The sequence below is a fragment of the Notamacropus eugenii genome, chromosome 6 (assembly GCF_028372415.1).
Source record: "Notamacropus eugenii isolate mMacEug1 chromosome 6, mMacEug1.pri_v2, whole genome shotgun sequence".
Lineage (NCBI taxonomy): Eukaryota > Metazoa > Chordata > Mammalia > Diprotodontia > Macropodidae > Notamacropus > Notamacropus eugenii.
The window spans coordinates 68,024,588-68,043,751 of NC_092877.1; the positions used below are offsets into that span (position 1 = coordinate 68,024,588).

At 35.1% G+C, this 19,164-nt stretch overlaps 1 protein-coding gene across 5 annotated transcripts in view; it reads left to right on the forward strand.

Moving 5' to 3' along the window:
* Nucleotides 1–19,164, forward strand: part of CC2D2A (coiled-coil and C2 domain containing 2A) — a 152,058-nt gene that overhangs the window by 49,149 nt on the left and 83,745 nt on the right. For all 5 annotated transcript variants that reach the window (XM_072620297.1, XM_072620295.1, XM_072620298.1 and 2 more), the window contains 4 exons: nt 950–1,112; nt 5,996–6,132; nt 9,262–9,393; nt 18,790–18,999. In XM_072620297.1, coding sequence (XP_072476398.1) covers nt 950–1,112; nt 5,996–6,132; nt 9,262–9,393; nt 18,790–18,999 — 642 coding nt within the window. The remainder of the gene's footprint in view (nt 1–949; nt 1,113–5,995; nt 6,133–9,261; nt 9,394–18,789; nt 19,000–19,164) is intronic.

Sequence of the window (19,164 nt, forward strand, 5' to 3'; positions counted from 1 at the left end):
CAGCTCTTTTTGTGGTGGCCAATAACTGGAAATTGAGGGGGATGCCCATCCATCAGGGAATGGCTGAACAAGTTGTGGTATATGAATGTAATGGAATCCTCTTGTGCAATAAGAAATGATGATTAGGTGGGCTTCAGAAAAACCTGGACTCATGAACTGATGCTGAGTGAAGTAAGCAGAGCCAGGAGAACATTGTTCACAGAAACAGCCACAGTGTTCAAGGATTGACTTTGATAGGCTTGGCCCTTCTCAGCAATGCAAAGACCTACCAAAGGACTCATGGTGGAAAAAGCCATCCACAGCCAGAGAAAGAACCATAGAGTCAGAATGCAGAGCAAAGTGTACTCTTTTCATTTTTGTTTTGTTTTTCTTTCTTGTGGTTTCTCCCATTTGTTACAATTCTTCTATGCAATATGACCAATGTGAAAATGTGTTTAACAGGAATGTATGTGTAGAGCCCATATCAGATTGCATACCATCTTGGGGAGTGAAGGGGGAGAGAGGGGGAGAAAATTAGGAACTTACAGAAGTGAATATTGAAAACTAGAAATAATTAAATTAGTAAATTGGACAAAAAATAATAGATAGCATACACGAATTCAACTGCCAACTCTGATTGTTCCCTTAGGTGAGTTACTTAATCTCTGCAAGCCTTAGTTTCTTCACCTGAAAAATGGATATAATACCTGTCATATATAATATCTACAGTATCTCACAGGGTTGTTTTGAGGAAAGCACTTTCATTATAATGATGATTACAAAAAGCATTGGAATCTGAGGCAATAATTAGGCATAAGCTTTTTTAAAAAACAAAATAGGAAGAGAACTCAGTGTGAGATATGTTAAACTTATTCATGTATAATTTGTGATAAGAATTCCTTTTCTAAGAAAACAAATAGCCAAATACAATATGAATGAGGTTTTTTTTTTTTATTTAATGCAATTACAGGATGAAGAGGATCTTATTAATGAGAAAGAGGCTGATGACTTCTTGCTTGACTTAGATCAGACAGTCCATGATTTTCTGGTAATGAGAGCTGCAGAATATGAAAGCATCCATGTAATAAAGCAAAAGGAAAAAGAAATTCTCTTCACACCCAGTTCTCTTACAGGTATTGGATGTTTCTATTTTGTCTCTTTTGCTTGTTGATCACTTTCTTGAAAACAAAATGTGGATTACATGGAATGCAAAAGGAGTGCCACTGAATCTACTCCTTGCCTACGTTCAGGCTTTGTCTGAGTATGAAATATCTGTCCTACTTTTTAAATATTCATATTCCAATACCTCACTTAGTAATGTTTTCCAGGGTTCTAAAAACATTGTAGTCTGGTGATTCTTTTCCCTTTTTAATTAAAATCTCTCAGGTTCAAATATGCCAGTCCTCTTCACATTTCTATAGTCATAAATTATTCCAAGCAAGTTTCACTTGAGAAATTAATTTCAGAATCTATTAGAAGCCAAAGAAGAGGCACCCCTAGTTGATGATACTTTAAGAAAGATCTCTTGAAAATTTAATCAACTTTTGCGATTTCAGACAAGAGAAGTGAATGAGATGACTTTTGGAAAAGGTAAATTAGAGCTTGGGAGAGAGATCAGACTTGAATCCATTGATTTGTGAGTCAACTGCACAGAGGCTATGCAAATAGATAAGATAGCTCTCTGAGGGAGAAACTGAAGAGACAGAAAAGAGGGAAGACAGAATCCTTGGGAATGGCCACATTGATGGGGCATAAGAGATGGCAGAATATGGAAGAATATATCATAGCGGTAAGAGAATAAGTGTAATATAGCTCCATGGAAACAAAGAGGACAGACAGTAATGATAGATATTCCACAGGTCAATCAAGGAGGTCCTTAGAACAAAGAGAATTGAGGAAAAGACATTAGATTTAATGACTTTGAAGTTTATGTTGAAGTCAAAAGAGAAGATACACTAAAGAAATGGGGGGAAAAGCTATATTCTAAGGCCCTAAGAATTAGTAAGGAAGTGAAAGAAGTGAATACAGAGGATACCTGAATAGAACGGGAAGCTGAGCTAATTAATCACTAATGATCTTTTTGGTACTTGGTTCTATAAATGGTAGAACACTGATTGTTATTTACCTGGTTGACAGATTTTAGCCTTGACAGATAGGTCATTCCTACACGCTCTCCCACAATTTAAATAACTGATGGATATTTTATTTGCAGTTGTGAGTAGAAATCCTCCTACAAACATAATAAAACACACATTCAATTTAACAGCCTAAATGATTTATAACATATATGTCTAAAGACCAATGTTTATCAAAATCCATGCTAGAGGAATTCCTTACAAAAGAAGCAAAATTGCTATGACTGCTTCTGATTTCTAACCTATTTTATCTTTTTCTTTGAAAAATTATTTTCATCTCAAAAAAAAGAGAGAATGAAAAAAAAGCCAGAAATATTCATCACCAGATGGTGTGTTAACAATGATTGATTATCATGAGGGAACACTCTTTTCTCAGTCTTTGTGATCTGAAGTATTTCATCAGCTCAGTTACAAATTCATATTCCTTTCTTCCTCTTGTATCTCCTTTTTCTTAAATCATCTCTGCCTGAAAATTTAACTCTATAAAAATTCCAATAAATGTAGAATCATGTTAAGAGAATAAAATTTCACTTTTATATGACATGTCAAATCTCAGATATTCAGATAAGTATAATTTCTTAATCCTCCCAGTATTTCTTTGAATAAACTGGTCATTGAAAGAGAGTTATGTGAGAAGCCCAGAAAGTTTGTGAAGCTAATTATAGATGTGGGAATAGATGATATGTCAGAGGAAGAAGTGAAGAGAAAGAAGATAAATCAGAGAATGGTGCTTTTAGAAATGCCCACAGAAGAAGGAAACTGAAACCAGAGAACATCTTTGATGTTTGTCTTAGAACAATCTCTAAGGAGACTTAGAGTTCTTTGTTGTTCCTCCTACACCAAGATACTTCTGGAGGTTAGCATAAATGACACTAAAGGGTGGGGGTCTGCTTAGAATCTGGGCAAGATTCTAGGCTTGAGGAGTGCTGAGAAGGCAGGTCAGTACAGAATGCCACACAAGACTTCTGACTTGCTGAAGACAGCCCTAGAAAGTTTGATGTGATTTGGATCTGAGTTCTTCCTTAAGAACACTGGATACCTGGGTGGGGAGGGAGGAAGGGAGATAAGTTGGAACTCAAAGTTTTAGGAAGGAACGTTGAGAACTGTTTTGGCATGCAACTGGAAAATAAGAAATACAGGTAATGGGGTATAAAAATCTATCTCGCCCTACAAGAAAAGAGAGAAGACAGGGATAAGGGAAGGGAGGGGTGTGATAGAAGGGAGGGCAGTTGGGGGAAGGGGTAATCAGAATGCACCGTGTTTTGGGGTAGGGGGAGGGGAGAGATTGGGAAAAAATTTGGAACTCAAAATCCTGTGGAAATTAATGTTGAAAACTAAAAATTAATTATTTAAAAAAAAACACTGGAGACATTGGAAGAGACTGAGAGAATAGGGAATGAAGGTAGCCCAGGATCAGCATGGCCTGCCTCCTTTCAGTGGGCTAAAAGAATAATTTAACATGTGAAGGCTAAGACAGCAAGGGGCAAATCTTCCCATTTTTTCCTGGCTAAATGGAAAATTCTGAAGGATAGGATTAGTTTACACTCGTTGTTTTTCCTTCTCCTCTCCCCCAGACCTTTACATCACTATCCACATCTATTCTGAATCAAAGCAACAGTCACAGAATTCAGGGATATATTTCAGAGCTTCTCTATGTTACATTAATGTTCCCATCTTCTCCAGTCCCTGAGTTATTAGTATGTAACCAATAGGGCACCTAACTAGGAGATTTGCATTTTTAGCAAGAGATGAGAAGGAGGTGACATTTGACTTTAAACAGTATCATGTGCAGCAAAATGTTGATCAACAGCATCTCACACTGTATACCAAGATAAGGTCAAAATGCATACATGATTTACACATAAAGTGTGGTACCATGAGCAAATTAAGAGAGTGTGAGATAGTTTATTTATAAAAAAAAATTACAAAATGTAAAATACATAATTTCGATTACATAAAATTTAAAAGTTTTTGCACAAATGAAACCAATGCCACCAAAATTATAAGGAAAGCAGAAAACTGGGGGAAATTTTTTGTAACAAATATCTCTAAAGGCTTCATTTCTCAAATATAAGGAGAACTGAGTCAAATTTATAAAAGTACAAGTCATTCCCCAATTAATAAATCATCAAAGGATACGAACAGGCAGTTTTCAGACAAAAAATCAAAGGTATCTATAGTCATATGAAAAAATGCTCTAAATCACTATTGATGAGAAATACAAATTAAAATCACACTGAGATACCACCTTACACTTATGCTAATATGACAAAAAAGGAAAATGCTGGATGTTGGAGAGGATGTGGGAAAACTGGGACAATCATGCATTATTAATAGAATTGTGAACTGATCCAACCATTCTAGAGAGCAATTTGGAAGTATGCCCAAAGAGCTATAAAACTGTGCATACCCTTTAATCCAGTAATACTGCTAGGTCTATATCCCAAAAAGGGGAAAGGATCTATTTGTACAAAAATATTTATAGCAGCCCTTTTTGTGGTGGCTAAGATTTGGAAATCAAAGGGCTATCCATCAATTAGGGAATGGCTAAACATGTTGTAGTATATGCTTGTAATGGGATATTATTGTGCTGTGAGAAATGACAAGGGAATGATTTCAGAAAAACGTGGAAAGACTTTTATGATCTGATGCATAGTGAAGTGAACAGAGCAGCAGAACGTTGTACACAGTAACAACAATGTTGTTCAATGAAAAATTGTGAATGACTTAGTTCTCAGCAATACAATCATCCAAGACAATCCCAAAGGACTAATGATGAAGCGTACTATCTGCCTCCCGACAAAAAACTGATATTGATTGAATACAGACTGAAGGCATACTATTTTTCACTTTCATTTTTTGTTTTAACAAAATTTTCTTGTACAAAATGACCAATATAGAAATGTTTTACATAATTACACATGTATAACCTATATCTGATTGCTTACCACCTCAGGAAGGGGAGAGGGGAGGGAGGGAGAGATAGAATTTGGAACTCAAAACTTTTGATTAAAATGTTAATATAAAAATTAAGTTGATTAAACAGAAAAAGAATCTAAGATCACATCTATATTGCTACTCTCACCTCACCACAAAATAGCCATTTATTCAGTCAGGAAGCATTTATTAAGAACCTACTGTTCCAGGTGCTAAGGAATATACAGAGATAAAATAAGCTATGGTTCCTGTCCTTGAGAAATTTCAATCTATGTATAACAGTATGGAACTGTATTTAAGGGAGGAAAAGCAGAAAGTATTACAAATGTTATAACTTGAAGACACCATTGAGTTCATCTGGCTCAACCCCTTCATTTTACAGATTAGAAAAGTAAGGTACAGAAAGTTTAAGTGATTTGCTCAAGCTCACGCTGGCACCATATTGGACAAGTAGTGAGTTGAGCACCTAAAAATTTAGGAGTGACAATGGGAACATATACATACATAATTTGATATCATGAATTTACACATTTGGCATTTTTATTATATCAGTTCTAGAAAATTAACTTGGAAAAATCTGTTGTTTTAAAAGAAATAGTAAATCATGTCTCAGGTCACAGAATGAAAAAGTTTAATAGACTGACAATGGAAATAACAACTGGCATTTATACACTACTACATGTTTTCAAGTCAATTTTGGCATATTATCTCATTTGTCCTCATGATACGTCTTTATAGTTTATTATTATTATTCCCATTTTTCAGATGAAGAACTCAGAAGAGTTTAGTGATTTGCTTTAAGAAACACAAGTATTGGTCAAGGGATTTATATTCTCTCCTAATTTTAAATTCATCTCTCCACTATACCATATTACCTCTCAATGGATGATATCTTTTTAAGTAGCTTGAAGGCACAGTATGATACTGATTTTTTTTCTACATAGTGCCTATTTATAAAAAAATACCTGAAAATATGCAGCCACGGTACCTCGAAGATGAAGGTCTTTACACTGGAGAAAGGCCAGCGGTCCCTCGAATTAATCAAAATATTATGGAGAATCGATTGCTGATACAAGAACCAGTAAGTAATCACTATCCATATAATATAAGCTAACATATATGTATATATATATATGTGTGTGTGTGTGTGTGTGTGTGTATGTATGTGTGTGTGTGTATGTATATATATAAAATCTCAGTAGCAGTCATCATTCCTGATTTTATATAGCTAGTGGATTTTGTATGCTTATCTTTTTTTACATGGGAAGATTATAGTATTATAGATATCTAAATAAAATTTACTTCTTTAAGTCAGTCAAACTTCCTTTTTTCTATTTTTTAATTCAATTTTATTTTCAGTTCCAAATTCTCCCCTCTCCTCCCTGACCCACTGAAAAAGCAAAAAAACCAAAACCTATTACAAATATGTAGTCTTGCGAAACAAATTCCCACATTGGCTATGTCCAAAAAAATGATCATAAAGGAAGGAAAAAGAAAGGAAGGAAGGAGGAAAAGAAAAGAGAAAGAAGAAAAAAGATGCTTTAGTCTGAACCAGGGATTCAGGAGTGGGGAACCTGCAGCCTCATGGCCTTCTAGGTCTTTGGGTGCAACCTTTTGATGGAGTCCAAGTTTTACAGAATAAATCTTTTTAAGTAGATTGGTTCTGTGAAGTTTGGATTCAGTCAAAGGGCTGCACTTGAGGACCTAGAGGGCCATATGTGATCTTGAGGCAGCAGGTTCCTAGATCTGAACCCTTAGTCCACTATTTTACTGTCTGGAAGTAGATAGCATGTTTTATCATGTTTCTTTTGGAATTGTGGTTGGTCATTGTGTTCATCAGAATTATTAAGTCTTTCAAAGTTGACTGTTTTGATAATGTTGTTATTATTATCATAAATTATTCCCCTAGTTCTGTTCAATTCACTTAATAATAATTCATACACATCTTTTCAGGTTTCTCTGAAACCATCCCATTCATTACTTTTTATAGTAAAACAGTATTCCATTACATTTGTATACCATAATTTATTCAGCTATGCCCCAATATTGGGCATACCCTCAATCTTTAATTCTTTGGCACAAAAAAACCTGCTATAAATCTTTTTGTACATATGGGTTCTTTTCATCTTTATTTGATCTCTTTGGGGTAGCAACATACCGGATCAAAAGGTATGTACAGTGAATAGCTTTTGGGGCATAGTTCCAAATTATTATCCTGAGTGTTGGTTAATTCACAACTCTACCAACAATGTGTTAAAGTGCCAGGCCTAGAGGCCTGTATTGGGCTACCCGAGTCTTTCTTACCTGTCCCAGGTCTTCGGTTGGCCAAACCGGATAAACGTATGAGAGAAAGGTCGTTCCAGAGTCGAACAAGGGTTGAGCTTTATTACAGGGTCTAGTTACAAGTGCAGGGGGGTCTTCCTTAGGAGGAAGAGGGGGAGATTTCCTAAGGAGGCTAAGCTTAAGGGATTGGAAGTAGAAGTACAAGCGGGGAGAGAGGGGGAGGGGAGAGAGGAAAGAAGAGGAACGGAGCCTACTGTCCTCTTGGCTCCACACGTGCTAAGAGCGAGCTTTCAGGCTTCCTCAATCCTACTTAACCTTCAGCCGCACAGTTTGCATCTCAATACCGTGCTGTTAGGTAACTAGGTGTGCTCCAATCCGGGACAATCTCGAGGGCAGGGAGACTCCACCCATCACGTATCTCCCGGGGAGAGGCGGAAATACCCGAGCTAGCCGAGCTAGCTCAGTCTGACCTTCTCGAACCCCCGCTGTTCATGGAGGGCCTCGTAAGACTCTAAGATTTAGAAGTCCCACTTTTACCCGCCCGAGACCATCCACACGGATTTGAGCTTCCAATCCCAACATTAAAGTACCTGTTTTCTCACAGCCCACTCAGCATTTGTTATTTCCCTTTTATCGGTCAGTTGTCAATCTGATGGTTGTGAAGTAGTACCTCTGAGTTATTTTAATTTCATTTTGCTAAGTAATAGTGAAAGAGCATTTTGTTTCACTTAGCTATCAACAGATTGGATTTCTTCCTCTGAACTTGTTCACATCCTTTGACTATTTTATTCTTGCTAATTTGATTCTGTTCCCTATGTATTTTAGAAACAATATTTTATAAGAGAAATGTTTTCCAAAATTTTTTATCAGTTTCTTGCCTATAATTTTACTTCCATTGGTTTTGTTAATATGAAAACTTTTTAATTTTATGAGATCAGAATCGCCCATCTTACCTTTTATGAATCTCTCCAGTTCCTATTTCATGATGAGGTCTTTCCCTATCTACAGATCTGACAGGCAATTTCTTCCAATATCCACTAATTTGTTTATGATGTCACCTTTTATGTCTAAATCATGAACTACTTGAAGTTTACGCAGGGTGTGATATTGGTCTATACCAGTGTCTGCCAGACTACTTTCTACTTTTCCCAACAGTTTTTGTTGAATAGCAAATTCTTGCCCCAATAGCTGGGATCGTCAAATTGAGCAAACACCATGCTGCTGTGCTCACTTGCTTCTGTGTCTTTTATCCTTAATATCTTTCACTGATTAATCTCTCTATGTCTTAGTCAGTACCAAATTGTTCTGATTACAACTGTATAAATTAGTTTTGAGATCTGGTATTGTTAGGCCCCTTTCCTTCCCATTTTTTATTGATTTTCTTGATACTCTTGATCTTTTGTTCCTTCATATAAATTTTATTATTATTATTATTATAATTCTGTAAAGTAATCCATTGATAGTTTTTGAGGTGGGTGTATGGCACTGAATAAATGAATCAATTTAGGTAGTATTACCATTTCTATCATATTGGCTCAACCTAGCCATGAGCAACCTTTTCTGTATTTCTAATGTTTATTTGGTTAAAATCTAGAAAAAAATAATTTAATGAAATATAGTACATAGACTATAATAGAAAAACTATACAATAGCATACAACAGAATTATTTTGTTAAGAACTATCTTTAGGTTTTTGTTCCATTTTTACAAAATAATCCATTTGGGAGTAGTAAAAACTGATTACAGATCAAGACTAAAATTTTAATGGCAAAAAATACTTGAAGTTTTCTTTCTAGGAGAGGAAATACCAAAAATTATGTCATAAGATATGAATGGTTGACATTAAATTGTTCTGGAAATGTTGTCATATTGCAAATCATTTCCATATTACAGAAATAAAAATATGCTCTGTTTGCTCATTTCATAGGAGAGAAAGTGGTTTGGTGATGATGGCAGGATCCTAGCACTCCCCAATCCAATTAAACAATTTTCTACAAGACCACCAATATTCTCACCAGAAGAAGGCATAGAAGCAGGACTAGAAACATTATATAAAAAGGTAATAACAGTTTCACATTTTAAAAAATGTACTAGCCTTAATGTTCCTTCCCACTAAATATTCAGTACTGGGATATTTACTAAGCTCTTACCATGTCTTAAGGCATAATGTATCATACTCATAGACTTTAAGTGTATAATGTGTAAGTACTCCAACAGTAAAAATATCAGGGAAGAAAATGGAAGAGATTTAATTAATTAACAAGTATTTGTTGTATATTTTGCTAAATATATATGTGTATATGTATATATGTATATTTGCACGGTTATGATCGTGAATTTACAGTCTTCTGTTTTGCTTGTTTTATTTTACATTATTTCATATGAACATTTTTATGTATTGATGTATGCCATACACTTTTCATTTTTATTAGCTAGACTGTGTTAGTTATGGTGTAATGGAAAGAACCATTGGACAGTTAACCAGGAAACTTAAGTCGTAGCCTCAAGTTCTTCCAGTTACTGCTGTGTTCTTTTAAAAACTGCTTAATTGGTATAGGCCTTAATTTTTTCATCTCTAAGAAAGAGGGCTAAAATAGAGGAATTCTGACATTCTAAATCTATTCAGTGATATATGCAGATCCTTTTATGGCATCAACTACTTTCTCCAGCCATGAAGTAGAAATACAGTCTCCGTACTCTTAGCCCTTCAGTAAACTGATCAAGAAAAATTATATCATAATTTATTGCCAATACTTAATAAGCTAATGATGTTACCTCTCCATGAAGTGCTTTATGCTGTATAATGAACCTTCATACCCACTATTTCCTTAGATTCTCACAGAAACCCTCTAAAACATATAGGGCAGGTGTAACAGCTGTCATTTGGCAGTTGAGAAAACTGACACTCAGAGAAGAATAGTGACTTGCCCAAAAGTTCCCACAGTAAGTAATGGATTCAAGATTTGAAGTCAGGTCTTTTGACTCCCAGTCCAGTGCTCTTTGCACAATACCATGTGGCCTACTCTAGACTGATATTTAACTGGTGGACTTCCATACTATACTAAAGATGACTCTTCAGAATTTGGAAGAATTTGCTCTTTAAGTATTTGAATTCAGAACCATAACCAAATGAGTGGATAATACTGACTTTCAAAAAAGCAGCTTCTTCGAGGTCTTGGGGTGGCTAGGTGGCACAGTGGATAGAGTACCAGGCTGGAGTCAGAAAGAGTTATCTTCCTGAGTTTCAGTTTGGCCTCAGACATTTACTAGCTATGCCTAAGCAAGTCACCTCACCCTGCTCACCTCATCTTTAAAATGAGCTGAAGAAGGAAGCAGCAAAACCACTCTAGCATCTTTACAAGGAAACCCCAAAGGGGGTCACGAAGAGTCAGACGTGACTGAAAGCAACTGAACAACATGGAAGGTGTCCCAAAAAAGGCTAAGTGTAATTTTAAGCTTTGCTAATTCCAAAAGTATATGTGCTACAAATCTTCAGAATATATCATTTTTAAAGTTAGTTATCTAAAATTTTAAAATATTGACATTTTTGTTATTTAGCCACCAACGTTGCTCTGGTTGATTTTCTAATTTTGTAAAAACTTTCATCTGTTTCTGCTCAGTGACAGAAAGCATTACATTTATAATTCTAGTCTTAAAATCTTCCAAAAATTTTATCTGCCTCCAGACAAAGAGCTGCTATTGATTGAATACAGAATGACTCATGCTATTTTTCACTTTCTTTCATCCTTTTCTTTTATTCAAGGCTTCTTGTACAAAATGATTAAGAAGGAAATGTTTTACATAATTGCACATGTATAACCTATATCTGATTGCTTACTGCCTCAAGGAGAGAGGGAGAGAGGGATAGAATTTGGAACTCAAAACTTTAACTAAAAATGTTTTTAGAAAATCTTCCAAAGAACAAGGTTCTGATATATATACAACAGTTTTGAGGTACCCCCTCCCACCAAGAAAAAGTCTAATGGAGATAGATCAGGTAACCCGAATGGCCTGTAATATAAGGAAGACCAAGTCAGTAGACCTTTACTGATGCACTGAATGAGAAACGGTAGCACATAGAATGCAGGACAGGGTGACCTTTCTTTCCAAGTTAATATGAATGTATTATTTTTTAAAAATCATAAAATATGTGCAAATAAATTTTCAAATGATATTTTTGTAAGTTTGTAGCATTTTTACTTCTGGAATTATTAAAGCTTAAAACTACTCTGGATCATCCTTTATGCATAGTGAGATTAATGGTTTGGGGAGGGTTTGTAGACTCCACACAGTATCAGTTCACCAAATTATATTTTCAGTCTTCTTCTTCACAGCTCAGTTTCTTCAAGACAAAGAAGTCTAACCTCTCTTCAGTCAGTAATTTAAAGCATTGTAAACCACTCGCAGAAATGCTAGTTTTTTAAAAATCTGTATGATGTCAACCCTTTTCTAATCCTTCCTCTCCCTCATGGCTCTCTGTTATTTCTAGAAAGTCCCTGTTACTTTTAACAACTTTTCCCAGAGTCAACGGTCAGTAATTATTTAGTGCCTCTGTTTCCATTATTTATTTGTATCATTATGATATTCTCATGTCTCTGCAATTAAGAAAGTAGAAAATTTTAAAAATAATGCCTTCCTCTTACTTCAGTTCCTTCTTCCCTTAACCCTGAGTATAGAACATATGTTCTCCCCTGAAATCTGGCCAAATCCTCATCATTATCTGAAAGCTGCACAGCAGAATGAAGACTAAACTTAGAATCCCAGCTCTGCCTTTAGCTACTTGAATGACCTTGGGTAAGTCATTTAAATTCCTGCAGCCTCAAGTTTCTTCCCCGTAAAATGAGAGGATTGAACTGGATGGTTTGTTTCTAAGGTCTCATCCAGTTCTAGATATATAATTCTTTGAGCTTGTGACTGATATACCCTCAAGTAGTTGAAAATTAAACCTGTTTTCCTGGGCTATCCAATGAGATGTCTTAAACCTATAAAAAGACTAAGGAAAATTAACACTTTGGCAACCATTTTGGGAATCTGATTGACCAGAATGGAACTTCCTCCTCTATTCATCTCCCATATGATCAGGAAAATTCATTGTGCTTTTGACACATACTATAAGACCTAGGTTCCTTCCTATCAATACTATCAAGCTGATATATGGTATTAACTCAAGATGTGGTTTGGCAGTTGTTTCAGCTCTATTAATTTTTTTTTTACTAACTTGAGAAAGAGAATGGAAAAATATTAATGAAATTTCTTTCTATTACTAAATCAGAAAGCTTTAGCAAATGCCATCAAAGAAAAAGGAACTACAAGAAATGTTTTATATTGGAGAAGGGATTAAGTTCAGTTTAGGGGAAATGCAAATTAATAAATCTTGGGGAAAACAACTAAAAATCTCAGAAAGAAAATAATTTTCTTTGAGAATAATATTAAGAAATGAATATAAAATATAGCTCACTACCACTGGTGTTACAATTATCTAAAAATCCTCCAAAGAGCCCTGCTTGCAGAATCCCAATCTGGATTTGGATTCCCAATGTCTAGACCAATTTCTAGCTTGTGCAGGTTTTCTACTTTCTGATAAACCCAATGAGAACTTTGATTTCCCAACTTCTTAACATTCTTCATTTTTATTTGCTTATTTCTTCTGTTAAGGATTTTGTAATCTCCCAGTGCTTTTATTTTAAACATACTAGAAAGAATTGTTTTTCCCCTACAGTAACCATATTGGCACATATCTGAGGTGTTTTATGTGCCTACTAGTTTCCTTGTGGAACAATTCTGGGACTAGTTTTTTTTTTTCAGTTTTGAATTAAAGACTCAATAGTCAGTTTTATTTCAGCATCAAAACAATATATTTCCTAGATAACATCTCATCCAGGAAGAAATTCTCTCTGTCCCAATCCGATCCATTTTTAATGATAGTTTAGGATTAGATGACCTAAACTCTAGACTGTGATCACAGCAAATTATTAAGAAATGAGATCATGTAGATTTGGTACAATGAGGTAAGATGTGAGTATCCTAGGTAACCAAATGGAAAAAGAATAAATAAAAGTGATTCTAAGTTATTTTAACTCATACCTGGAGTGCTACAGAATAGGCCTTGAGAACACGAACCAAAAATGTTCCTGTAAAATTTGTAAGCCAACTAATTTTTTAAAAAAGGCATCAAACAGGGAAAGTGAAAAGTGGAATTCTTTTAGTTCAAGTAAGGAACAGATCAGTTTGAGAGGAATGTTTCTGTTTAGTCTGAATTTTGAGATTTATCTGGAGATAGTCCTATAAGTTTAGAAATTTAGTTACATATGACTACATACATTTTTATTTAATTACATGTGGTCACATATTTTTGCAGAGAACAAAATAAATCTGGCAGCTACTTCTTGCAACTGGATATGATTTAATACCTTGAACCCAAATTTAAGAAAAGATACAATGGAAAATACCTTAACAGAAATGTAAAGGTGGTTTCAGGCTATGTCTCTGTGACATACATAACAATAATTAATAAGTAAGTGATCCCTGGACTGCCATGAGACAATTTCCTAAAACATGGATGTGGATGAAATGGAATCTTTATTATGGTGTCCTTTCCTCAATGTAAATCTATGTGGGTATTAAATTTGCTATAACAACGGATACCAAGGTCCACTTTAATTATTTTGATCTCAACTGACATCCTCAGTAAACTTTGAGGCAACAGGAAGAGGGAATGGTTCCAGAATCAGGTTTGAGTCTAGGACAATATGGGATTACTTGCACACACATACAATATACTCACCATGGTTTTATAAACCAACATTCAAAGAGAATGTTATGCAACTGTGAATTTATATCCTTTGTATGTATTTTCACTCATTAATTTCATTCTTCATATTCTAACACATGTTGGGACACATAACATTAATGGCAATAACTCTACAATCATTTGGAGAGAAAAGATAAAACAACTCTGAAGTGAGATCAGTTAAGGTAAGGTCAGCAGAAAATGAGCTAGAGTTGGAATTTCAGGTTTATTCTAACTTTTCACATCAGATCCACAAGCCACTTGCTATTCCACATGACTTGGATTAGTAACTTTGCATCTCTGGACCTCTGTTTCCTCATCTGTAAATGGAGTTGGACAAGATGACTTCTCAAGTCCTTCCTGGGTCTAAATCTATGAATTGATGAATTAAAATTGCATTTAGAATCCTAAGTTCATTTACAATAGCTACTAAATTTTCTAAAGTATCTCTGAAGTTTTTTTCCCTTAGAAATAATACTCATTTGTGCCATGTTTCTTGTCTTATTTATGTTGAATGTATTCTCTAGTCTACTTCCTTATATTATATAGTTCCTGTGAGTGTCTCGGCAAATCAACTCTCAGGTATTTCATATTGTCTTTAGTTATTTAAAATGGAATTTCTCTTCCTATCTCTTCTTAGTGGATTTCATTGATGAATATGCAGAAATGCTAACAATTTATATGAGTTTATTTTATGTCCTGATGTTAATTATTTTGATTAGCTTTTTTTATTCCATTATCTAGGGTATTCTAAGTAAATGATTTTATTATCAGCAAAAAAAAAAAAAAAAGCAATAATTTGTTTCCTCTTTATCTATCCTTGCTGGTTTCCTCAATTCATCTTATTGATATAAATAGTATTTCTAGTGCTGTATTGAAAAGTAATAATGATCATGGATATCTTTACTTTACCTCTGATCTTATTGGAAAGGCTTCTAGTTTATCCCCATTATAGATAATATTGGCTCTTGGTTTTAGATAGGTAGATTGTTATTATTGTTTTGTTCAGCCATGACCCTATGGATTTTTCCATCAGGTTTTCTTGGCAAAGATACTGTGGGTCCCATTTTACAGATGAGGAACTGAGGCAAATAGGGATTAAGGGACTCACCCAAGGTCATACAAGTAGGTCTGAGGCCATATTTGTACTGATTAGGATTCCAAGTCCAGCGCTCTCTCCACTGTACCACTAGCAAACCATGTATCATTATAAGGAAAGATTGATTTTTTCTGTGCTTTCTAGTGTTTTTAATATGAATGGGTTCTATATCTTACCAAAAGTTATTTCCACATCTATTTCCACCTAACCATATGATTTGTTGTTCTTGTTAATATGGGTAATTGTTGTTCAGTCATTTCAGTAATATACAAATCTTTGTGATTCAATTTGGGTTTTCTTGGCAAAGATACTGGAGTGATTTGCCATTTCCTTCTCCAGCTCACTTTACAGATGAGGAAACTGACAGGTAAATTGGGTTAAATGACTTGCCCAGGTCACATAGCTAGTCCATTTCTGAGGCCAGTTTTGAATTCAGGTATCTCTTGACTCCAGATCTGGCATGTTATCTACTGCACCATCTCCTAATATTAAATCAGCAGGGCCTTTCTGTTTGACTCTAGAGTTGTGTTCTGTCTAGGTTATGGAATGCATCAACTAAACAAAATGCTTTTTTTGGTCATGAGGAATGCCCATGAATGCACAAATTGATTTTAGAACTGCATCTCAACATCCCTGGTAATTTTTAAGACAGTCTAGGGTTGCAGTCATAAGTAATGACTGTAACATTCCACATAGCACATACAATGGTACATCAGTTAGTTAATTCAGTACATTATTGACCACAGCTATATCTACTGAGATCTAAGGGAAATTGAGTATTGATATAATATAGATATTACTAATGGGAGAACATTTTGCCTTTCCAACTTACTAAACAACAAAGCTCCTTCAGAGGAGAAAAATCACAAGTTTGCTATGGTTGACAGACAAAGTAGAGCATGGTGAGTAGAGAATGACCAAGATGTGTCTAAATCTGGGGTTCTTAACCTGTGAACCATGGATACCCATTCAGTGAACATGCCCAAGAAGAAAAGTACATCTTTATGTTCATGAACTTCTAACTTAAATTCAACACTTCCTTAAATTATTTAAAAACATTATTCAGAAGAGGCTCCAGAGACTTCACCAGTCTACCCAAGGGTTCCATGACACAAGACAGTTAAAATCCCATGATCCAAATAGTAAGAAATAGACTGAATTTCTAGAGGAGTTTATAATCAAATTCACAATTTCTGAATTTCTAACCAGAAGTAAGCTGAGAAAGCTTACTCAAATTTACTAGGAGGAGAAAAGGAAAATAAAAGGAGAAGAGAATATTAAAGGTGGCTTGATCTTGAAGAGGAGAATAGTAGGGAAGAGACAGAACTTACTACAAATGAATATTTTTTATCTTTCTGGCATGTAGATCACCTTTGGAATGTATCTGATGCATCATGGTGTGGTGCAAAGAGTTCAAATCTCACTCTGTGCTTACTGTCTGTGTGATCTTGGGCAAGCTATGTAACATCCCTTGGGTCCCAGGTTGTCTTATCTCTATAATGAACAGGTTAGGTTAAACGGCCTCAGAGGTTCCTTCTGCTCTCATTTCTATGATCCTTCAGCATTCCTTAGAACCTGAGACCCTGCACTAGAAACCTTGAAAACAAAGGAAATCAAATTTATTACATTAATAATGTTTTTCCTTGTTGTCATTCAGTTATTTCAGTTGTATCTGACTCTTTGTGACCCCATTTAGGGTTTTCTTGGATACTGGAATGATTTGGCATTTCCTTCTCCAGCTTATTTTATGAAAGGGGAAACTGAGGCAAACAGGGTTAAATGACTTGCCTGGGGTCACACAGGTAGTAAGTGTCTGAGGCCAGATTTGAACTCAGGAGGAAGAGTCTTCTTGATGCCAAGCCTGGCGCTCTATCCACTGCACCACCTAGCTATTGCTCCTTGCAGTCATTCATGTCTTCTTTTCTTCATTGACCTCTTTAATTTATAGTGTTATATTTACAAATTGGTCAGCCTGTCCCCACTGTCCTTTTCCTAGCTTGGCCCTTTTCATGATACTATTGCTAAAAAACCCTTCCTCCAGCATAGTTATTTTTTTGATGCTACAGGGTTGCTTAAAAAAATCTGAACATTTCATATGTAAAGACAAAGAGACACGAAATAGACACATCAAGATTTCAAAAGATACATGTCACAGGTACAAGTAATTCCATCACTGACACAGATTCTACCTCTGCCTCTCCCCCCTCCCCCATATTAGTGATACGGACAAACGTCTAAAAAAATTTCCTGATGACAAATTTTCTGGGCAAAGGCCTTTCTGAGATTAGCTGGACCAGTCCTTGGAGGATAGACACAAAGTTCATCACTGAATCAGTACTTGAGGCCTTTCCAGCTTCAAGGTCTGCCAAAGGCTACTGTTGTATCCCTTAAAGAATTCAGACTCGTTGCCATACCACTACAAAGGATTGGAGTTGTACATTACTGAAGGATTAATTAAATAACTACAGATTTTATTAATTGTGAATATAGATAGATATTCATCATATAAATATATGTATAATTATGTACTTGTATATAATTATATTTATAAATATATCTATATTTAATGTATAATTATATTTAATATAAATACATGACACCATTATTATGGATATACATGTATATAAATAAAATGAGAGGTATTAGGGAATAATGGAAAAGGACCAACCACCCTCAGAATCTGAAAAACTTGGTTTCATTTTCTGTGATACATCTTAACTGTGTGACCCTGATAAAGTCACTAGCCTCTTACTGTTCCTGCTAGTTGTCTAAGACTCTAAGTTGAAGAGTAACTGTTGATATGTATTGGATGAAGGAGTCACAGCAAAAGTCAAAAAACTATAAAAAATATACATATATGTATATCATATGCATAAATAAATATGGAAACATACATGCATTTTGTTTACAGGTAAGAAAAATGTATGATTGTGAATTTTCTTGGCAAAACAAAATTCTATTCCTCTGTTAGTTAACTGGAAAAATAGAGAAGATATAAAAGGAATGGGGGATTGACATATAATGATGATAACAATAATAGCTCTCACTTATATAGCACTTTAATTTTTGCAAAGCACTTTATTACAGATTACATCATTTGATCCTCAAAACAACCCTGTGAGGTAGGTAGTATTAATATCTCTGTTTTACAAATGAGGAAACTGAGGTTGAGCTAGTAAATTTCTGAGGCAAGACTTGAATTCAGGCCTTCCTAAATCCAAGACCAACATGCTATCCCATATGCTCCCTCACTGCCTTACATATGAAAGCTGTGTATTGGTAAAGCCACACATCAAAGACTATTCTTCACACTGTCAAATTGTTCCCTCGACCTAAGAGGTACCTAACACCTAGCAACTTGCTTAGATACTCCAAATATTTTCCAACTTGCATGCCTAATGGTATATTGTATAAAAATAAACTGAATAGTTATCAGTAATTTAGTATAATATAGCATAGACACAAACATAGAACAATTATCTAGGATGGTTTTTAACTCCTCTCTCTCTCTCTCTCTCTCTCTCTCTCTCTCTCTCTCTCTCTCTCTCTCTCTCTCTCTCTCTCAGGCAGTCAACTCTGTACCCAATAACCAGTATATTGTTGGTTCTGGAGACTCTCTGGGTCAGTTTCAACTAGACATCGACATTTCAGGATTAATATTTACTCACCATCCTTGTTTTAGCCGTGAGCATGTTTTAGCAGCCAAATTGGCTCAATTATATGATCAATATCTATCAAGACGTCAGAGGAACCAGACAAAATTTCTTACAGATAAGGTATTTATGATTGGTTCTCTTTGATTAGGCTGGATCTTTTTAGTGAGTTAAGATGCATAAAATTCTAACAGTAAAATATTTCTTTACAGAATATCCTTCTTTAGGTGATACTTTACATGAGATCCTTCCTGTATTCAAAATGCTACATTCTTTCAGCCCTGTGAT